General features: G+C 31.4%; 1 protein-coding gene across 1 annotated transcript; it reads right to left on the bottom strand.

Moving 5' to 3' along the window:
• Window positions 1-13,904: 13,904 nt before the first annotated feature.
• Window positions 13,905-21,020, bottom strand: LOC18443719 (protein NRT1/ PTR FAMILY 7.3). Its single transcript, XM_006853901.3, has 4 exons — window positions 20,847-21,020; window positions 17,941-18,158; window positions 15,247-15,809; window positions 13,905-14,760 (listed from the first exon to the last, which is right to left on the bottom strand). Exons 1-4 carry the CDS (start codon window positions 20,935-20,937, stop codon window positions 13,905-13,907), a joined length of 1,728 nt encoding a protein of 575 aa, XP_006853963.3. The 5' UTR covers window positions 20,938-21,020.
• Window positions 21,021-21,942: the final 922 nt, after the last annotated feature.

Genomic DNA, 21,942 nt, shown 5'->3' on the forward strand with positions numbered 1-21,942 from the left:
GGAATTTGACAACATTGGGCCCAACCAAGCAAGTCCTGGACAATCCAAAATGTATTAAAAAATAAAAAAAAAGATACAAAAAGTATATTTAAAGCATGATTAAACAAAGCACATCCAAATGAAGTTGAAAAATAGTGAAAAAAATTGTGCCAAGGGGTATGTTTGAAATTTTCTAAAAAATATTGAAAAATGTAAAAATAAGTTTCATGGAAAAAAACAATTTCCAATTTTTACCAAAATAATAAACGTTCAAAAACCCTTTTGAGAATTTATATATCTTTTATTTTTTATTTGAAATACCCATCCCGAGCACTAAAACACGATCGGCCAGTGCCTTGTTCCAATTTGACCGGCGGGTTTCAAGTTGGACCCAGCCGAGTCATCAAACTACCCCATAAATGCCCAAGAATAAATAAAATAAAATCCTTCAATTTTTATAATAGTGAAACTAAATAAAAAAAAAAATGCATAAAAGAAGGACCTCTCTAGAAATTTATAAAAATATACACCAAAAAGATAATTCCACAAATTCGGCTTTTATCCATACGTATATCTCCAAGTCCCACTACACGGACTTCCCCCCCCTCTCTCTCTCTCTCATGGAGTTCGACATTTTAAAATAAAATTAATTAAAACTTAAAAATTTTCATAAAAGGTTTTGGCAAGGGATCATATATCAAAAAAAACATAAATCAACTTGTATACTACATTATTTCTATTAGTTGGTTCAAGTTGACCTTATGAAATTTGGCCCTATAAGAAACAATAGTTTTATATATTCCAAAGGCATCACAAGTTGAGGTATGTTAATTCTTCTTTTCTAACTTGTATTTTTCTTCTTCTTTGTGCGTTTTCAATTTTTTATTTTCTTGTGTTCTTTCTTTTTTAGTATTCTTTGCTCTTATTCCTATCAGAAAGAGTTATCTTAGATCTTATAATATCTTCTTCTTCTTTCTCTCTCCCCCTAATATTGTCTTCTTCTTCTTTTTTGTCTTCTTGAACTTTACTAAGTATGTTGTATTTAATGGTTTTTGGTACTTATTTTGTAGTATTTATCAGCTAGTTTTAACCTTATCTAGGTATTGGGTGATCACAGGCCCAGATGCCTCAACATAACGTCCCATCTTCCACTCTCATCAGTACTATGTTATAAATAAAAAGAAGAAAAGAAAAAAAAAAAAGGTGTTTTGGTGAATAATTTCTTGATTTTCTTGTTTTGTGTTTTGGTGAATAATTTATTTATTTTTTTGGTTTTTATTTTGATAAATAATTTCTTGATTTTCTTTGGTTGTCTTTTGGTCAATAATACATTGATTTTCTTGTTTTTGTTTTGGTGAATAATTTCTTTTTTTTTGGCAAAAAATCTCTTGATTTGTCTTATTCGTCAGTTTTTCGGTCAAGTGCACGATCTCCTAACTTTTTTAAATTCATCATTTTTATAAATAGCAAAATTAAATTGAATTGGAACCTATTTATCTAATTGATTTGGTAAGAACTTCTTGATATTAATAGGAAATCATATATTTAATAAGACAACACGTGGAGTCACTAATGCTTGTGATGAGAGTCTATTGTGTACGGATGCTCCTGAGAGAGAGATTGGCCATTGGATTTCGATTTCTTAGTTTCTAGTTTGCTAATTTTTATCCTTAGAAGATTAGAGCACCTAGTTAAATATGTAGAATGAATGGCCTTTCCACTTATTAAAATGAATCCTTGCCCAATAGCTCTTGAACTTAGAGAGAAAATATCCATCGTCTCTAAGTACTTTTCCAGGTATGCTATTCTCTGTGTACTCTGTTTGCTCTTCTTAAGATTAAGAGGGTTTGGATTTTCTTCCAACTTATTTGTGTTTGTTCTCTCCCAGAAAGACGGTCTTAATTGTGAAAAAAGCATATATTATCTATAAGGTTAAGAGAAAATATCTTGGTATACTTTATTTTTAAGTTTTATTTATCTATAGACCCAAGGTTTTAAAACCTATATATTTTCAGATTCTATCTACTGTATCAGTTTCATTTCTTTACAGACCCAAAACTTATCAATCTTTTCACCCTTGACCACATTTATCCATTTGGCCTCCCACAAATTTTAAAGAGAAATCCTTTTCTAGCCCGATCTCCTTCACGTCTTTTTTGGTCTCCCATGAATCTCCCAAACCCCTCTCTCTCCATATTTCTCTCAACTCTTTCTCTCTTCTTATCTCTATCCCAAATTTTTAAGGGGATAGGGGTTGGGGAGATTCACCGGAATATGGAAAGATAATTTTTAGAAAGATAGGGGTTTGGGAGATTCACAGGAGAGAGAAGGAGAAACACTTAGAAAGGTGAGATTTTGAAATGGTGTTTTTTTAAAAATTTGTTTGGGTTAAAATGATGGAGAAAAAATAGATAAAGTTAATTTAAAAGGCTAAAAGATATAATAGATAAAATCTCTATGACACAACATAAGTTTTGAAATATTAGATATATAGATAAATGAAACTTAAAAATAGAGTCGATAGAGATATTTTCCTTAAAGTTAATACCTATATTGCAATCAATAAGTATGAGAATTATAGGTACTATATCTTGTAAATTACCTTTGACTCTTCCAAGTGTTATTCTACTTTTTCGGCTAACCTGAGACTCTTAACTTGGTATCAATGCCATAGATTCATCTTCATTATATCCATTCCTGTAAAATCAAGTCGATTACTCTATTACTCGATCCTACTCTTTTTTGAATGATTGGGTCTATCGTTTTGTTACTCGATCACGGCTATCTATTTGATTACAATATATTGTATCTATCCTTCTCATACCTACTGATTACAATATCTATATGAACCTGATAAACAATATATACTTTCATTTCATATCAATTTCTTTGGCTTTCTTCCATCTTGATTTTCATAAATCAAGTGAAATTTCTCATATTGGGAGTCATAGGTTTTTATTTTTTGCTTGCTCTGGTGAGTAAATTTTTGTCTTAGTTTCTTGCTTTTTTTCCTTGGGTAATAAATTATTTTATCGTTTCCTGTCTTTATTTTGGTAGTGAAAGTTTGGGAGAAATCTTGGTTTTGTGGACTGTTTCGTATCTCAATCCGTTGCTCCACTAACTCCCTATCACAAAATAACTATTTTGCATTTATTTATTTTTTTGAAATTTTGTGATCTGTCCAAGACTCACTAGATGATTTTTTATTTCATTTTATTTTATTTTATTTTAAAGGTAGACTTTGTTGTCCCATATGCATGTGGCCATCAAATTCACTTGTAACAAAATTCTTTTTGACCCCACAGCAATATCAGCTAAAAAACACAAAAAAGTCGAATTGAGTTACTGCTCATGAAGCACACCACATCAGTCCGTGTATAATATGATATTGATTCCCACGTCTATTTAACAAAAAAAACATGAAGCACACCACATCAGCCGTATAATATGATATTGACTCCCATGTCTATTTAATAAAAAAAACATGAAGCACACCACATCAGCCACCAAATTGCCCATGTTTATTTAAGATTGGAAATCTTGAACAAAATTTTTTTAGTAATTTATCCCTAGTGAGTCAAATGATGAAAATACAATTGGTTGTTCAAGGTTATCAACATAAAATATGCATTTAAATTGAAATGCTGAACAATAGGGATATTTTCATAATTCGAAAGTTTCATGTTACTGACCTTGAATAACGAGGGGTATATGTAGCATTTCTTCAGGAGAATTACCAAAATGCTCTTGTTTTTCTAGTTCCCAATCTTAAATAAGGGGAATTTGGTCATTTCTACTATTTTTAGATAGGTACCTAAGCACAATAAAACTTAAAAAGTAACTTTGTGTAATATTAACTAAGACAAATTGACACTTTAATTATTTTTAAAGGTAATTTGACGCTTCCTATGATATTTTCTTTATCATTATCATCATCAGTTATATCAAAGACAATATGAATACTTTTAAATAAAAGAAAAATCTCTAATGGGTGGGACGCACATGACCACTGTGCATCCAACCCTCACTTTCATGCTTTTTGCATGCTTTCAACATCAAAGTCACCCAAAAAACATCATATGACTTAGGAATAAATGTTTGTGATAAAGTTTTATTTTTCTATTGTTTTTTGTTTGACTATTGTTCGGCTTGAATGTTCTCATTTTTTTTTTTTCGTTGTGTTGTAATACGTTGAGATATTAGTGGTGATTGAAGAGATATTTCAATTTCAAGTAATTTTTCATTATTTTTTATTCAGATTTTTTTTTTTTTTTGAAGAAATATAATTTAAGTGATTCCAATTTTGCATTGTGATTTTAAAATATCTTATTTAGAGTTAAAGAGAAATCAAGGATTTATAGTAAGTCTTTATTTTGATTAAAAATATAGCGATATTTTTTAGCTTTGAAAATTTTTATTCAATATTTTAATTTAATTATTTTTGTGGGAGAGACTATTTGAAAGAGATGTTACTAATTTTTTTATTTTGGTATTTAAAATTTTAATTGATTCCATATTTTTTTTTGATTCTTAAAGCATTCAATACACTTGCAACACTTGCAAAAGAATGCGCATTAGACTACTAGAAATAGATTTATTGACTATAAAAAGCAAAAGATATTTGGGAAGATGGATTTTAGAAAAATCATATCTTTTTATATTTGTTTGGCCTTAAAAACAAAGTTTAAATTAGTTTATGGGATGAGATGAAATAAAATCTACAACTTTTATGCCTTAAGATATCTTTTAAAACCTTTGATCTATTGATAAATGAAACCTAAAAATAAGAATTATGGAGATATTTTCCCAATCTTTAATTGATACCTATACAAGTATCACTTAGATATTTTCCCAATCTTTAATTGATAAATATACAAGTATCACTTATCTCTGCTAGATAGGGACTATTTCTTTCATATATGTGTTTTCCATTCTATATAAATTGAATTCAATTTTAAATGTTTGCAACACCTCTATGAAGTAATTTCCTTTTTTCAATCTTTCCTAGCTTCCGCAATCAGAAAGGAGAGAGTGACTTTTGTGAAGTATGCGCACTTCTGATATGGTGATGTTGAAGTATTTCGTCTAAACTGCCTAGCCGATCAAGCAGTTTTAGCACAACAACAAATTTTTGAATTACCATAATTAGTCCTAACACCCAAGATTCCCAACATCGGAAGAAACGCATCCGAGATTCCCAACATCGGAAGAAATGCACCCGAGATTCTCGAGATTGGAAGAGACACACCGAGATTCCCGAGATTGGAAGAAATGCACCCGAGATTCTTGAGATTGGAAGAAACGGATAAGTGTTACTAGTTTTGAAGGTATTAACGAGGACCTAGATACGAATCTGATTAGGATGCACCTCCCAAAAAACAAATTATAGATAATGTTTCCAACTTTTTTGACAACAAAAGAATGGGAGGACGTGAATACAACGGAAGAGGGAATATAAGTTAGACTTGGGTGGGAGATAGAGAGGAGGAGGACCGCACCCATTTAAATATTGGAATAAATCTTGGATCAAATTCGCCAAGAAACCTAGGTTGAATATTGGAGATAAATTAAATGTTTAGGGAAGACACGATGCAGATACGAATGAGCTCCAATTTGGGTTCACATTCGACAAGAAGAGAGCTTTCAAATTCACCTTTGACAAGCAGTCAGGCATGTCTTAAAGTTTCATTTTTCCCATATCCCTCATTTATGAATTCTTTATTTTTTTTAGCTGCTTCTTCCTAAATTCTTCAATTTTTTTGTAAGAGTAATTGATTGAGAATAAATGAAAATTTAGCCTCAGGGTCCTCCCTTGGTTTTGGTTATAGAGATTTTATTTTTAGTTGTATATCTCAAATTGTCAATAAAATATTATGTTTATTAGGTATTGCTTTTAGTTTTTATGTTATCCTCATCCCCTTCTCTCGCACTTTCTTTATTGCTTTTTGCATTATTTATTTTACTTAGTCAATACCTTTACTTAATGGGAAAAGTTTATATAAAGCCTAGGATCTAAACAATCAAATTAGAGCCTACTTCAAACTTTTCACTATAAGAAGTTATTTTGATGCCCATATCTAATCAAATTGATCATCTTTACATCAAGATTCATGGACATGAAAAGAAATTGGATTTTAAGTTTTTGAAATAGTGCATCTTGTAATGCATTTTTGCATCATCATTTCAAGATTTTCAAATTTTCATAAATATGCTCAATGTACACTATTTTGGATGCTTTAAATTTTATAATTAAAGATGAAAATATATGTTAAGGCTATCACAAAAATTTTGAGTATGAAAATTATATTCCTCAGCAGTATTTGAAGGTAGGCTATAATTTGATTGTTTAGAGCCTCGGCTCTATGCAAAAGGCACTATTTTTTATTTTTTAAAAAAAATGCTATAATAATTAAAAAACACTCCTCAATGAAACTGCCAAAACATTTCTTCATTTTATGGAAAAAAAACAGGTATTCATTCAAGGGAATTTTATTTATTTATTTTAGATCCCCATCAAGTCTTTTAATTTTGGGAAGAAAAAATTGGACTTGAGTTGAGTTGGTAGTTTCAAGGGCTAACATTAGTTAGCCTGCTTACGTGCTTTGAAGTTAGGTTGAGAACAGATGGGTCACTACAAAAGTAAAATTTTAGTAAATATCATTGTTTTTGGTTTTTGTTTAAAAAAGGAAAAGTTTATATAGAACCGAGGCTCTAAACAATCAAATTTGAGCCTACCTCAAACGTTTAACTGGAAGAGGTTGTTTTGATGCCCAAATATCCTTAAATTGATCATCTCATCATCAAGTTACATAGACATGAGAAAAAAATGGATTCAAGCTTTGAAAATAGTGTATTTTGTGATGCATTTTTGGACCGTCAATTTTCAAGAAAATCAAATTTTCATAGATCTGTTAATTGACACTATTTTTTAGGCTTTAAACTTTATATATAAAGATGAAAATATATTTTAAAGCTATCACAATGATTTTCAGTATTGAAATCACATTTCTCAATACTATTTGAAGGTAGGCTATAATTTGATCGTTTAGAGCGTAGGTTGTATACAAACTGCACCTTTAAAAAAAATATCTTATATTTCTTATTTTACGCTCATGGTCCATTTGTAAATCACATTTTGTATGTTAATTTACCATTTTTTAATGCGCATGATTTCTTATTAAACACTTGATGGAAGTAAACTTATAAACACATACTTAGTATTTCAACGATTTGGTGTTTTATACTTTTCCCATCTCCCTCTCATCTTAAATGATGCATGGGACTTTTGCAGACAAAACTAGAAAAGTGGGTATATTAAATAAGGGAAAAGTTTATATAAAGCCGAGGCTCTAAACAATCAAATTTGAGCCTACCTCAAAATTTTTATTGAAAGAAGGTGTTTTGATGCTCAAATATCTTCAAATTGATCATCTTGAAAAAGAAATGAATTTCAAGTGTTGGAAATAGTAAATTTTGTAAGGCAGTTTTGGACCATCAATTTTCAAGATTTCCAAGTTTTCATAGATATGTCGATCTACACTATTTTTAAAGCTTTAAACTTTATAAATAAATTTATATATGTTAAGGCTATCACAAAGATTTTCAATATTGAGACCACATTTCTCGACACTATCTGAAGGTAGGCTCTAATTTGATTGTTTAGAGCCTAGGCTCTATATAAACTGCACCCATTAAATAAGTGTGCGGTTTGCATAGAGCTAGGGCTCTAAACAATCAAAATAAAACTCACCTTCAAATAGTCTCGAGAAATATGGTTTCGATACTGAAAATCTTTGTCATAGCCTTAAAATATATTTTCATCTTTTATTATAAAAATTTAAAGCTTCAAAAATAGAGTAGATTAAGCAGATCTATGAGAACTTGAAAATATTGAAAATTGATAGTTCAAAAATGTGTTACAAGATGCACTATTTTCAAAACTTCAAATCTATTTTTTTCTCATGTCCATGCATCTTGACGTCGAGATGATCGATTTGAGGATATTTGGGTATCCAAACAACTTTTTCTAGTGAATTTTTTGAGATGGGATCTAATTTGATTGTTTAGAGACTCGGTTCTAAATAAACCTTTTCTTTTTAAAGGAAAAATTTTATATTAGTTGTCAACCTTATACACCATCTCGACCTTGTGATGTATGAATATAGAAAATCAAAGATTTAAAGTTATAAAAATAGTGCATCATGACCCTCCATTTTCAAGAATTTTAGGTTATAGTTCTGCTCAACCTTTGTTATTTTTTGAGCTTTAAATTTTATAATTTGGATGAAAATAGATTTTTATACTATTGCAAGGTTCCAATACTGGAACTGCATCTTTCGACATTTGTGGTGTGCCTTACTTTGATTAAGGTTGACACTTTATAAAAGCTACAACCTTATTTAAATGACACAAAAACCACCCAAGCATATGTTAATGTTCATTTTTTAACCCCTAAGAAGCGTACTACACTAAGACCTGCATCAAAACCCCTTGGGTGTTTCCATAAGCCTCAAGCAGATTGATAGCTAAGCCTTTCAAGCCCTCTCTCTCTCTCTCTCTCTCTCTCTCTCTCTCTCTCTCTCTCCCTCTCTCTATATATATATATATATATATATGAAAAACCCTAGGATTAGCTTATTAGCTCATACGAGCCCAATGGCCCAACTTGAATCTGGGCCGATCTGACAATCACGGATGTTTGGTAGTGTTTGAATTCTAATTTTTTTTTCATAAATCTAAATCACTTAAAATTTTAAGAGTGTGTTCATAAAAAATAGTTGAATCCTTGAAAAATGTCAAAAAAATATTTTACATGAAATAAATTGACCAAAAAACCCTTGAAACGTTTTGGGGGTATTTTGGTCATTTGTTTTTAGAATAATTATTTTTATATTTTTATTATGTGCGCCTTGATGAGAAGAACACATGCGTAAAATTTTATATGATTTAGATTTTAAAATTCAAACAAGAAATGAGGTCGTGACCGCTAGATCGACCCAGATTCAATCTGGGCCATTGGGCTCATATGTTCATATGAGCTAGTGGGCTAATTCTAGCTTTATATATATATATATATATATATATATAGAAAAAATTTAAATAAGGATGCCACATAGTAATGTAGAACTGTGGATGAGATATAAAATAGATCTTCTTGATTTTAACTATTTTTGAAATTTAAAATTTTATAATTAGATATAAAATAGATTTTGAGATAATCCTAAGAACATTTTACATCAAAATTACATACCATGATAAAATTTGAAGGTGCACCTTACCTCTACACCTACGGATGCATCCGCATTCAAACTACACCATTTATATATATGGTATTGATTTTGTGCAACGGTTGTATAGTAATATGTTGCAACAACCTTCAAAAACTAAATTAATGCCATTTGTGTGATACAAATTTTAAAATATATACTATTTTATTCTAATGAATAATTACGAAAAAGCAAAATTTGAAAACGCAACCTAGAAAGTATTTTTTTAGTTCAATTAACATAGACCGTCCATTTTTGTGAAATGCTTAGATCTAGGCTTTAGAATGATCTTTTATCTTTCAAATTTTTTTAGATAATTTTAGTATCATTAGATTAACAATATTAAAAAAGAAACAAATGATTTTAAATGCATAAAGGCCTAGATCTTGAAATTCATCAAATAGACGGTCTAGATTCATTATTGGAGGGGACTCATTTTGACCATATATAGGGTGCAAAGTAGTTTTTTTTTTTTAGATTGATTATTGAAATGAAGAGAGTGAGTGTACAAAATTTTGGATCATACAAATACCACAAACATAGCTTTCTATTTTATATATATATATATATATATATAGGGAAAATACTACGCAACGTTTATAGCCTAAAATGAACAGTGATTTAGCCTACCCCCACCGTCCAAAGTTCATAGCGTGGTCACTATTGTCCAATAGTGTTTTATTTTTTATTTTTTTCTACAAACCTAAATAACTTGAAATTTGGAACGTGTATTCATCAAAAATATGGGAATCTTCGAAAAATATAAAACAAATAGTTTACATGAAACAAATTGATCAAAATACCCCCGAAATGTTTCGAGAATATTTTGGTCCATTTGTTTTTTGCGGATAATTTTTTTTATATTTTTATTAGACTCCCTCATTAACATGTATATACCCTTCAAATTTCAGGTCATTCCGATTTGTAGAAACAAAATGAAAAATAAAACACTACCGAACAATTGCGACTGCACGATGAAATTTGGGCGTTGATAAGGGTAGGCAAAATCACTATTTATTTTCGCTTATAGGCATTGAGAAGACTTTTCCTCTCTCTCTCTCTCTCTCTCTCTCTCTCTCTCTATATATATATATATATATATATATATATATATATATATATATATATATAAGAAACATTTTATATAAGGTTGCAACCTCAAAATGTAGAATCACTTATGCACCTCAAAAATCTATCAGAAATGTCTTTTAATGTTGAAAAAACTCTAATCAATCATCTCAACATTGATATATATGAATATGAAAAAAAAAAGTTTTTGAATATCGAAAATAGTGTATCTTGCAACACATTATCTAGACCATCAATTTTCAAGATTTTCATATTATTATAGATCTACTTGATTTTAACCATTTTTGAAGTTTAAAATTTTCTAATTAGGTATGAAATTAGATTTTAAGATAATACTAATAATTTTTTACAACACGATTACTTGTTATGATAAAATTTTAAGGTGCGCCTTAATTGGATTGTTTAAGGTTACAACATTATAAAAACCGCACCCATATGTATATATATATATATATATATATATATATATATATATATATATATATATGGAAAAGTCTTCCCAATGCCTATAGGCGAAAATGAACAATGATTTCGCCTACCCTCATCACCGTCTAAAGTTCATCGCACAGTCATGATTGTCAGGTAGTGTTTTATTTTTCATTTTTTTTCTACAGATCGAAATGATCTGAAATTTAGTGTATATATATATGTGAAAAAGTCTTCCCAACTCTTATAGGATAAAATGAGCAGTGATTTCGACTACCCTCATCACTGTCCATCCAAAGTTCATCGCACGGGCACGATTGTAAGGTAGTGTTTTATTTTTCATTTTTTTTCTATAAATTGGAATGATCTAAAATTTGGAGCGTGCGTACATATTAGTGACGTACGCCTAATAAAAATACAAAAACAATAATTCGTGAGACAATATTGATCAAAATACCCTTGAAAGTTTTTGGGGGTATTTTGGTCAATTTATTTAATGTAAAATATTTTTTGATATATTTCGTAGATTCACCTATTTTAGATGAACACACGCTCCAAATTTTATATCATTTTTATTTGTAAAAAAATGAAACTCTACCGGACAATCGTGACCGTGCGATGAACTTTGGACGGTGATAAGGGTAGGCAAAATCACTATTCATTTTTTGCTATAACATTTTGTAGTATCTTCTTATATATATATATATATATATATATATATATATGAGAAGTTTATATAGAGCCAACGCTCTAAACAATCAAATTTGGGCCTACCTAAAAACTTTTACTAGAAGATGTTGTTTTGATGCCCAAATATCCTCAAATTGAACATCTTGACATCAAGATGGATGGACATAAGAAAAAAATGGATTTCAACTATTATAAACAATGTATTTTGTAACGTATTTTTGGGCACTCAATTTTCAAGAATATCAAGTTTTCATAGATTTATCGATCTACATTATATTTGAAGCTTTAAACTTTATATATATATATATATGGCCGTGATCTGACTATCTCTACTATAGTATGAAGAAAAGAAAGAGAATAGAATAATAATAAAAAATAAATAAAGAATAAGAAAAATAAAGATAATAGAAAATAATATTCCAAAGCTTTTGTATATTCTCCGTTGCTTGTACGAATAAGTCCTATATTATAGAGTACATAACTTCAATCATAGGGATCAATTTCTGGTCATGTAGATTCATAATAATTTCGTAAAGCTTATGCATAAAGTTCCTTTAAATCGAGCTAACATCCATTAAGGCCGTTCATTCCATTCAAAGGATCTCCATTCTAGAACAGTAGGTGAGATTTTTATCTCATATCCTCCCCTTCTAGTGCATAGTAATAAGACGAATAATCTATGGAATAAAAAAATATTAAAATATGCTCATTATGTTATCAATTGCAGGGGCTGTTGTTTCTACAAGAAATCTCCAGCCAGCCTTCCTGCAAGAAGCGATATATAAGGAAAACAAGATTTTTTTCAGCAAACCAGGACTACTGGGCCGTAAAAGAGATGCCGCCACCGAGACTATTTTTTAGTCGATATGCTGAGCTATATGTAATGCTCAACGTGCACGTATGCGCCTGACTTAACCTTGGATGATATATGAAAGGGGTCTTTAGTTTTTTTTTTCAGGATATGCTAATGTGGATGTAAAAAATTTACTAAAACAACAACTTGCATAAATGAACATATAAACTCAGAAACTCTGATCAGGGTTAAGGACCCATATGTTTTTTACATAAAATGGACCACGTCAAGTGCAACGCGGGCCATTCATGAATTCTTTGCTCTGGAATCAAGAGCTTGTACTTTTCAAGGCAGTAAGTGGATTGTGTTGTAGTTCCTATCTTGACCCATGCCTCAGGTCCTTGCCCAGTAGACCTTAATTTTAGCACTTTTGACTTCTTTTGGATGCATTTGGTGTGTGTTGTTTGCTAAAAGCACCTTGCTTTTCCCATTCAGTTCACATAGGAACAAATCAGCTCAAAATGTCTTCAATTTTATTTGAAAACCCTAGAGTGGCCTTACAGTTCAGAGGGGCACATAGCATTAAGAGGTGAGATAGTTGGAAGTATGTACCGTAAAAGGGATCCCTTCTTTGCATATCTCATTGTCCTAAGACACCAAAAAATAAAAAACTACAGGGAAGGTCGATTTGATCCGTCAAGAAGCCCTAATAGAAAATGCATCTACAATGCAGTTGAGAGCAAAAAATAAAGAGTTTCGGCTCTTGGATTTGTGTTTGTGGCAGATGTGACAGCCCTGGAGTCCAAGGTTTGAATTTCCAGTATACCCGCCAAAAAAAGAAAGGAAAATCCTCATCCTGGGGGGAAAATATTCACTTTGAGGGAAGAAATGCTTGGAATTTTTCTGCAAGCAATAAAACACTAAGAAAAAAGGTGGCAGAAGTTTTGGTACAGAAGATAGTGGAGATGTGCTCATTTAATTTTTATAGAATATTGCTACTTTTTTGTGGTTTTAATCACAAACTTTTCCGTTCCTTTTTTGAAGGATAATAGTAGTTCTTTGAAAGGACCAACACACTTGTGACATAATAATGAAACCTCTACAGAGGCTAGTCTCTCATGATATGGTAATTACACCCTTGGCTTCTACTTCAAAAAATTGAATTCATTATCCTTCATGGGGTTCTTTTTTTCTTTTTATTATTGTTAACACACACATTCCCATTGATTTGTGTGAGAACCTTTACAAGTGTGGAGGAGGCCATACAAAATTGAGTCAATTTATAGACTTCATAATAATGATGAAATTAAAATTTTCAAATTTTCCTTAGAAACTTCGTTGGTCATAATGTTTCTATAGTTGTCCCTTCCTTTTTCTTGGGTAGGTGATTTCCCTTGTTTATTAATGAAAATCTCTAGGTCATTTCAACTTTTGAAAAGTTTTGCTGCAGATATTTTATCATAACAGGGTACAAAAGTCATATATGGAAATCAAAGAAGAGTTATTTGATGTGATTTGATAATAGGATAGAATGGTCGTAAGGGTACCCCATTTCACAAAATTTTGGGGGAATCCTAATGTTAACCTTGGATGTAACATCACTACATTCTTCTTCTGTACATGCCCAAGTCCAGTCCAAATATACCAGGTTTGAGGATGGTTTATACTAGCATTTGCATCTCAATCTCTTCCTGATCTTCATCTCTGGTCTCATATGAAATCGAACGGTAACCTTTGGCGCATATAACATAAATAACAAAATCTATGGCTGTTAAAGCAGCTAATAGGAAGTAGAACTTATCCATGTGACCTTGGTTTAGGTTTTCAGCTATCCAACCAGCCTTGTGGTCCTTCCTAGTGATCCCCATAACAATGCCCACTAAAAAGCTGCTAAAATAGTTCCCAAGAGACATTGAAGTCATACAAAGGGCATTACCGAAGCTCTTTAATCCATCCGGGGCTTGTGCATTGAAAAACTCTAGTTGCGCAATATACATGAACACCTCTGAGGCCCCTATCAGTACATATTGAGGGATTTGCAATAGTATACTTAAAGAACTTGGTTTGTCAACTTCTTTCACATATCTAAGCCTAATTAGTTCTATGAAACCTGCTGATATCATGGCCACAATTGCGGTGATCAATCCCAGTCCCATCCGTTGAAGCTCTGTGAGTCCTGTAGGGTTCTTTCTCACCCTATGGAGACAAGGGATGAAAAGCTTCCTGTAGAAGATAATGAAAGCTGTTGCACTTAATATATCAAACGTGGACATGCTTGCAGGTGGGATGTGGAATCCCGAGATGTCGGTTTTCATGGCTGCTGCTTGTTCTACAAAGAGGGAGGCCATTTGTGTAAAGACAACATAGTAGATAATGGTGCAAAGCCAAATGGGAAGTAGTCGTAGTATGCATTTCACTTCTTCTACCTGTGTTACTGTGCACAAGAGCCATGGATCATGAAAAGGTCGGTCCTTTGTGAAATTATTTTCAGTCATGATGGCTGCTTTGTCCAAAAACCTAAGGATCATGAGAAAATCAAGAGCATGAGCACATCAAGTGATCAAAAGACTCAAGGCATCCTTTGAACGCAACATTAATATATGTTACTAGGGGAAACATTTTTATGATTCCCATTATACATACAATTTATTTATGTCTAGTGACTAACAACCATCCACTCTTGATTGGTTGACTGTGAGTTAGTCCAAAATAATAATCGTAGGCAAAACCAATTCCTTGTCAGGTCATATGACAATATTGTAGGCTCACTTTCAATCATCCGATCTTTAATTGGATGGCTATTCAGTCTCTAGTCTCATATAAATGTATGTGTATAAGGACCATAGATAGCTCTCTCAAACTCAAAAGGTTTTTTGACTTTTTATTTTTCTTCTTTTTGTGGATATATATTTTTGATTTATAGATAAAATAGCAATATCCCCAAATATTATAGACATATACTATAAGAGTGCTTGAAAGAAGAATAACATCCCTAACACTTACTTGAAATCAGGGGTGTGAACAATCTTTCTACAACCACTTATAGCTGACTCTTTGCCATCCACTTCAAAGAGTTGTGTGTGATGAGATGGGGACTCACACCTCCATTTCTTCAAGGAAGCAACCACTACCTGAGAAAACCTAGACAAAGGGTTTCCACTAGGTGCAAAGTGCCTATACCAAGGGATCCCACTTGGAAACAATAATAAAGCAATGAGGGCTGAGCCACTAGACATCCAAAACCCTAGGGTCCATTTCCCTTCATCTTCAAAATAGGCCAAAATTGTGATAGAAAAGAGAGATCCAAGATTCAATGCCAAGTCAAAATAGCTAAAGAACGCCACTTTTGAGTGCGCTTCTTTCGAGTCCTTCCCATCAAATTGGTCTGCCCCAAATGTGGGTATGGTTGTTTGGTACCCTCCATTACCTAAGGCAATTAGATAGATTGAGACATAAAATACCCCACGTTCTATTGTTGTAGGGTTCTTACATGGGGAACCCCCATGTCCACAACCAAAAGGTTGGAGAAGGAAAGAGTTGGAGATTATGGATAGCATCAGCAACCCCTGTTAGAGAAAATAATGACAAGTTATGTAATGAGAGCATGCACTTTTAGTGATGGCATAATTCAAATCCAAACCAAAATGATAGAAGAATACACCGAAAGAAAATTTTACATAAGGTGATAATTTTATATTATTGAAGTAAGGTATATCTCAAGACCCCATTGAAAAATTGTTGTTATGATGCTGAAAAACCCTTAAATTGATCATCTTGACCTTGAAAAGTATAGATATTAAAAAAAAAAAAAAACAGAAGGGATTTTGAGTTTTGAAAATAGTGTCTAATAGTGAATTATTTGGACTGTTAATTTTCAAAAAAAATTATTGCATATAGATTTGCTCAATATGCACCACTTTTGAAACTTAAAATTTCATAATTAAATAATTACAATAATTTTTTCTGCTATCACAAGGTTTACTGGCACCATAACTACATCTATTGGCATTGTTTTGTAGTGTCTTGCTTTGATTATCTAAGGTTGATGCCTTGCATAAACCTCACCCTGTACCCAAAGCCTAGAGAGACACTAAGAGGGCATAAACCGGTGATTTGTACTGAGACCGAGACTATATGAGAGAGGAAAAGTCCTTCAAATAGCAAGGTATATAGGCCTGGCACCCTCCTCAATGTACCCTATAATACTATATACCTAATTAATAATCCAAAAACTGGGATGAATGTAAACTCATTGGGCATGAATGGGAAAGGCGATGGGGTTGTGGTGGTAGCATCCTCACACTTTAGTCACCATATTATGGTTTTTATTCCCACTAACACCACCCCGTCAATACCTTCAAAAAAACTAACTCTTCAACTATTTGAATAAACGCCTAGGGACTTGTTTTTCACATTGAATTACCTAAAAAAAAAAATAGGGCATCAATGGGTGTCCCAAAACTGTTTGTATCTAGCAATATTGTAAAGGGATTGTATATACTGAGACCATTTACCTTTGATACAATGTGGTCACAATTACTTACAACCATCTGATGTGAAATTTGATTGCTTAGATGTCTCGCAAAGTTCAAGAAATTTTATTTTTGAATTTTGAGTTTGGTCAATGAAATAAATGCAGCCATCCAATTTCACATCCAATGGTCAAGATTAGTTGTGACCAGCTTGTACTAAAAATAAATGGTCTCATTCTATATTTTTCCTACCGTAAAAAAAGAGCCTCTACTGCCATTGGGCTTTGCTTTATTTGGATTTGCTATTTCATTATATTTTTAAGAGTCGTGCTCTTTAAGAGTCGTGCTCTCGCACTTTTCAAGCAAATAATAAATATATGCACACACATATATAATCTAATTTAAAAAATTTAAAAAAAGAAGAGCAAATACAAAAATAAACCTCTTACTCTAAATCCACTCCTATTTCATCAACCACACATGAAATCACTCTCTCCCTCTGTTGCACTATCACATAATTAGTCCACTTTCATGATAGTGCATAAATATACAATCTTGTAAAACGACTCAAATCTCTCTCACCCTCTTTTAGTAAAATAGAAATCTCTCTTTCTCTCTCTCACAGACAACACATTTCGGGCGTTTCATTATTATCTCGATAAAAACCGTGCATGTTAAAACTCGAACATAAGATGAAAGTAAAATTAGCAATTTGAATTTGAAATAAGCATTTCAATTGCGTAAAAACAAACCTAAAAATTGCAGTAAAGCAAATAGGGAGCAATTTGCAAGTAGTTGATTAGGAATATGCAGTTAAAAATATTAAGTTGGGTAGTGAGTTTTGATATTTCAATTTTGGCTTGCATCAAAAATTGTTTTCAACTCTGTCATTAATAAAAAAATTAATATACTTATATATTTATTTTATATAATTTAAATTCAAAATTTATCAATTTCTATAGGAATCTATTTTACAAAAAATAATATATTTAATTCAATATATAAAGTCTTGATAATTATATGATATATTAACGAATAAAAAGCCAAATACAATAATATCCCTATAAAACTCAATGATAATATATCATCATCATCAGCTAGGTCTTATCTCAATTATTTAGGGTTGGCCAGATGAATTCTGTTTGATCGATAATATATGATATCAATAATTGTCATTAAGCTAAAAAAATGAAATTGATAATAGAAGTTGGAGTCTTTTTCTTACAAAGACAAAGATGAGCTGAAAGACAACACAGGTCTTGTACCTCCCCCAGTAAGAATCACTCAAAAATGCTCCAATTAATGAAAATATGTTAACAGTGCCTGTCCACTTGCTAACGTTGTTGGCTGCCTCAGCATTGCCTTGCTTCAATACCCGTGTCAAAAACAATACCAAGTTCACCTCAACCCCATAGAAGGCTAAAGTTGCCAGCCCTTGGTTCACTGTGTGATCAAATTTTAAAGAGAGAAGAAATGAATAAGTTTTTAAAATTTGTTTTTGCAATATAGAGAGAGATAATTTCATAACACTATTTGACAGATCAAAATATCTTAGGATTCATGATAATATGTGGTAAAGTTTTACGTTGGTTGCCTACTTAATGCAACTCACTTTTTTTATTTGAGCTTAAAACGGATTAATGAAAAGTTTAAGGTAGACCAAAACATCTATTTGAAGAAAAACAAACATGAGAGGGAGACACCCTTGAAAGATCGACACATGAGAAAACCACTCATCCCCCCATTTCTTAGAAAGAGAGAGAGACATGGATAGAAGCACCACTTGCAGAAAAGAAATTGGAAAATTAATTGATACCATGTGGAGAATAACCATAAAGTTTTATTAGTTTGTTTCAAGGTTTAAAAAATAGGCGACTGGGTGGTTCGGATTAGGAACCAGTCAGACTGATCTGATTATGCTAAAATATCGGGTATCAGCTCCTGGGAACCGATTGGTTCTGTCAAAGAAATAGTCTTATTTTATTTTTTTAATATTTTTCCAACTTTTTTTGTTATCTATTTTTCAAAAAAAATTATTGGCCAGTGCTCGATCTGAACGTCAATCTGGACGGCAATTGAGGTCACCATCCGTAATTTTAAACCTTGGTTTATTTTAAAAATGAACCTTTAAAATATCTAGAGAGAAAGAGAGAGAGAGAGGTACCTTTAAAATACTGACATATATTTCGAGACAGAATAAGAAATTTATATAAAGTGTCAACCTGTTATGTGGAAGTAAGGTGCACCTAAAAAGTTCACCCAAAAAGGTTGCTTTGGTGATAAAAAACCTTACAATTGATCAACTCAACCTCAAATGTATGAATATTAAGAAAAAAAAAAAAAAAAAGATTTCAAATCACAAAAATAGTAGATTTTGTAACACTTTATATAGATTGTCTAATGCCAGTAAAAATTGGATTTTTAAATTTTTTTTATTTTTATATGTTTGAAATTTTAAAAACTGTGTTATTGGGTTTTTTGTTTTTTTTAGGGCTATTATTGGTTTTTTTTTTTTTTTAGCTTTAGAGATTTAAGAGATAGAATCAAAATTTTATTTTTTAAAAAGATTTGGACAAAGGTCGGGTTCGTTAGGATGTACTTGGTTTTAACATGAGGTTAGCATGGTTAGATTGTTAAGGACTAGGGTGAATTCATTCCATGAGTTGGGATGATGAATTTGAGAGAGATTTATGGGTTAGAAATAGAGAGAGACGTGGGAGGGATAGAGTTTAATTTTTTATTTTTATTTTATTTTTGTTTATTAATCCTTGTAATTTGAATTTAAAGAGAACATGTCCCTTCTTTGTAAAGAGACCCAGAAGATATAATATCTCAAACCATTCTTTTACTAATTTTTTTAGTTTATTATTTTTTCCCTGCATCACCTTTCATTTTCAAAATTTTCAAATATTTATATATTTGCTTGATCTACACCATTTTCAGAACTTTAAATTTTATAATTAAATATGAAAATAAATTTTTTAAACCTTCGTTAGGGTTTCTATCATTGCCATTGCATCTTTTAGTAATTTAGAGGTGCGCCTTAATATAATTATTTAAGGTTGACAACATATACGATCCCCATCCATATATGGAGAGGGAGATATAGAGAAATTTACCTACATATCCCATATAGATATTGTAATTACAAAAATCTCCTAATTTTTGTATAGGGTGAGGTTTGTATAGAGCCTAGGCTCTTAACAATGAAATTAGAGCCTGCCCTCAAATAGTGTCGAGAAATGTGGTTTTGGAAATTTTTGTGATAGCCTTAAAATATAGTTTCATCTTTATTTATAAAGTTTAAAGCTTCAAAAATAGTGTAAATCGACAGATCTATAAAAACTTGAAAATCTTGAAAATTAATTGTCCAAAAATGCATTACAAAATACACTATTTCCAAAACTTGAAATCCATTTTTTTCTCATGTCTATGCATCTTGATGTTGAGATGATCAATTTGAGGATATTTGGGCATAAAATAATCTCTTCTAGTGAAAATTTTGAGGTAGAGTCTAATTTTATTGTTTAGGGCCTCAGCTCTATACAAACTTTTCACTTTTTTCTTTCATTTTTTTTATTTTAATTTTACTCGCACCTGGAGATTGGAAATTTGAAGTTACAAATGACTTTCGGATTTTCAATATCCCTAGCCATATTATTGTTTTTTTTTTTTCCAGCCACTTTTAGGGAAAAAAAAGAAAAACATATGTTACTTTGGATTATTGAAAATCTAGAGTCACTTTTAACTTCGGATTTTGAACCTTCGAAGTTGCATGGAAGTAAACATTTTCTTGCAACTTCGGATATTCAAAATTCCAACTCAAGTGTGACTTATAAATTGTCATTATCCGAAGTAACTTCGGTTTTTCTTTTTAAAAAATGACTTTAAAAATAAACAACTAAGGATATTGAAAATAGAAAGTCATCAATTGGTGTATGAGCTCAGATTTTCAATATCCGGAGTGAGGGTAAATGGGGAAAAAATTAGAGAAAACGTTTCTAATTATAGTATTTGTAACGGATTTTTTTTTTTGGACAAATATTTGTATGAGAAATACTGAGAGTGAGATACATATATAACCTGAGGGAGAGAGAGAGAGAGAGTGAGTGTGTGTGTTATGGGCATTACCCAATAAGAGAGATCCAGCTTTCCACCCTCCTGTTTTTGCCTTGATCGCTGGCCGTCTATACCAATCAACAGAGGCATCTCTTGTGTACATTTCACTTTTACTCTCTTTTTCTTCCGTGCTCACTACTTCCTTTCCTGGTTTTTTTTTCTAAAAAAAATATATAACAATATTCAAAATTTTCAATATGCATGAAAAAGAACTTGTTAAAAATAATAATAATAATAGATGTATAAATAGGGATTTGGACTTCTACCATGAGAATGAAATCAAAAATTTCATCGTAGGGCTCATTAATGCTATCACCAAGGCCCCAACCTATTCTCAACTTCTAAAGCAGTAGAGATACATGCTAACATCACACTCTCTCTAAGGCAGTATTCAAATCTCTCTCTATCACACTCTTTCAAAGGCAATATTCAAATCTCTCTCTCTCTCTCTATGACAGTATTCAAATCTCTCTCTCTCTCTAGCACACTCTTTTTAAGGCAGTATTGAAATATCTCTCTCTATCACACTCTTTTTAAGTTAGTATTCAAAATTTCAAATCTCTCTCTAACACACACTCTCTAACGCAGTATTCAAAGAAGACTATAAGAGATGAGAGAGAGTTGAGGAGGGTAGAGAGAAAAGAGAGGAATAGGGAGAAGGAAGAAGAGGGGGAAAGCGTGAATATATGAGTTCAGAATTATGAGAGTTTGGAGAAGAACAAATATGTCCTTTCTCAGCTTTATCAAATATTTACATGTTATTTTTGAGAAAAATTTGTATAGAACTCTAATTCCTTATATTATTTCATGGTAGGCTTTCTTTCTGTTTTCTTTCAAACAGCATAAAGAAACCTTAAAAGATTTCAACATACCTCCCCATCTTTTATTTGTCTTTTTTATTTACTTATCTCTCTTTTATTGACTTTTGATCATAAAAATTAGCTCCCAACAAATCTTTTTATATCATTTCAACTAAAAAAACTTTTTTAACCCTCTTTTTTTTTTTACACCAAATAAAAAGTTTTTGGGTTGAAATAATATAAAAATATTTTTGAGATTAATTTTTATTATCAAAAGTAAATAAAAGAGGGAGATAAGAGATGAGGGG

This window comes from Amborella trichopoda, chromosome 5 (assembly GCF_054954075.1).
Source record: "Amborella trichopoda isolate Santa Cruz 75 chromosome 5, AtrichopodaSantaCruz75HAP2 v2.0, whole genome shotgun sequence".
Taxonomy (NCBI): Eukaryota; Viridiplantae; Streptophyta; class Magnoliopsida; order Amborellales; family Amborellaceae; genus Amborella; species Amborella trichopoda.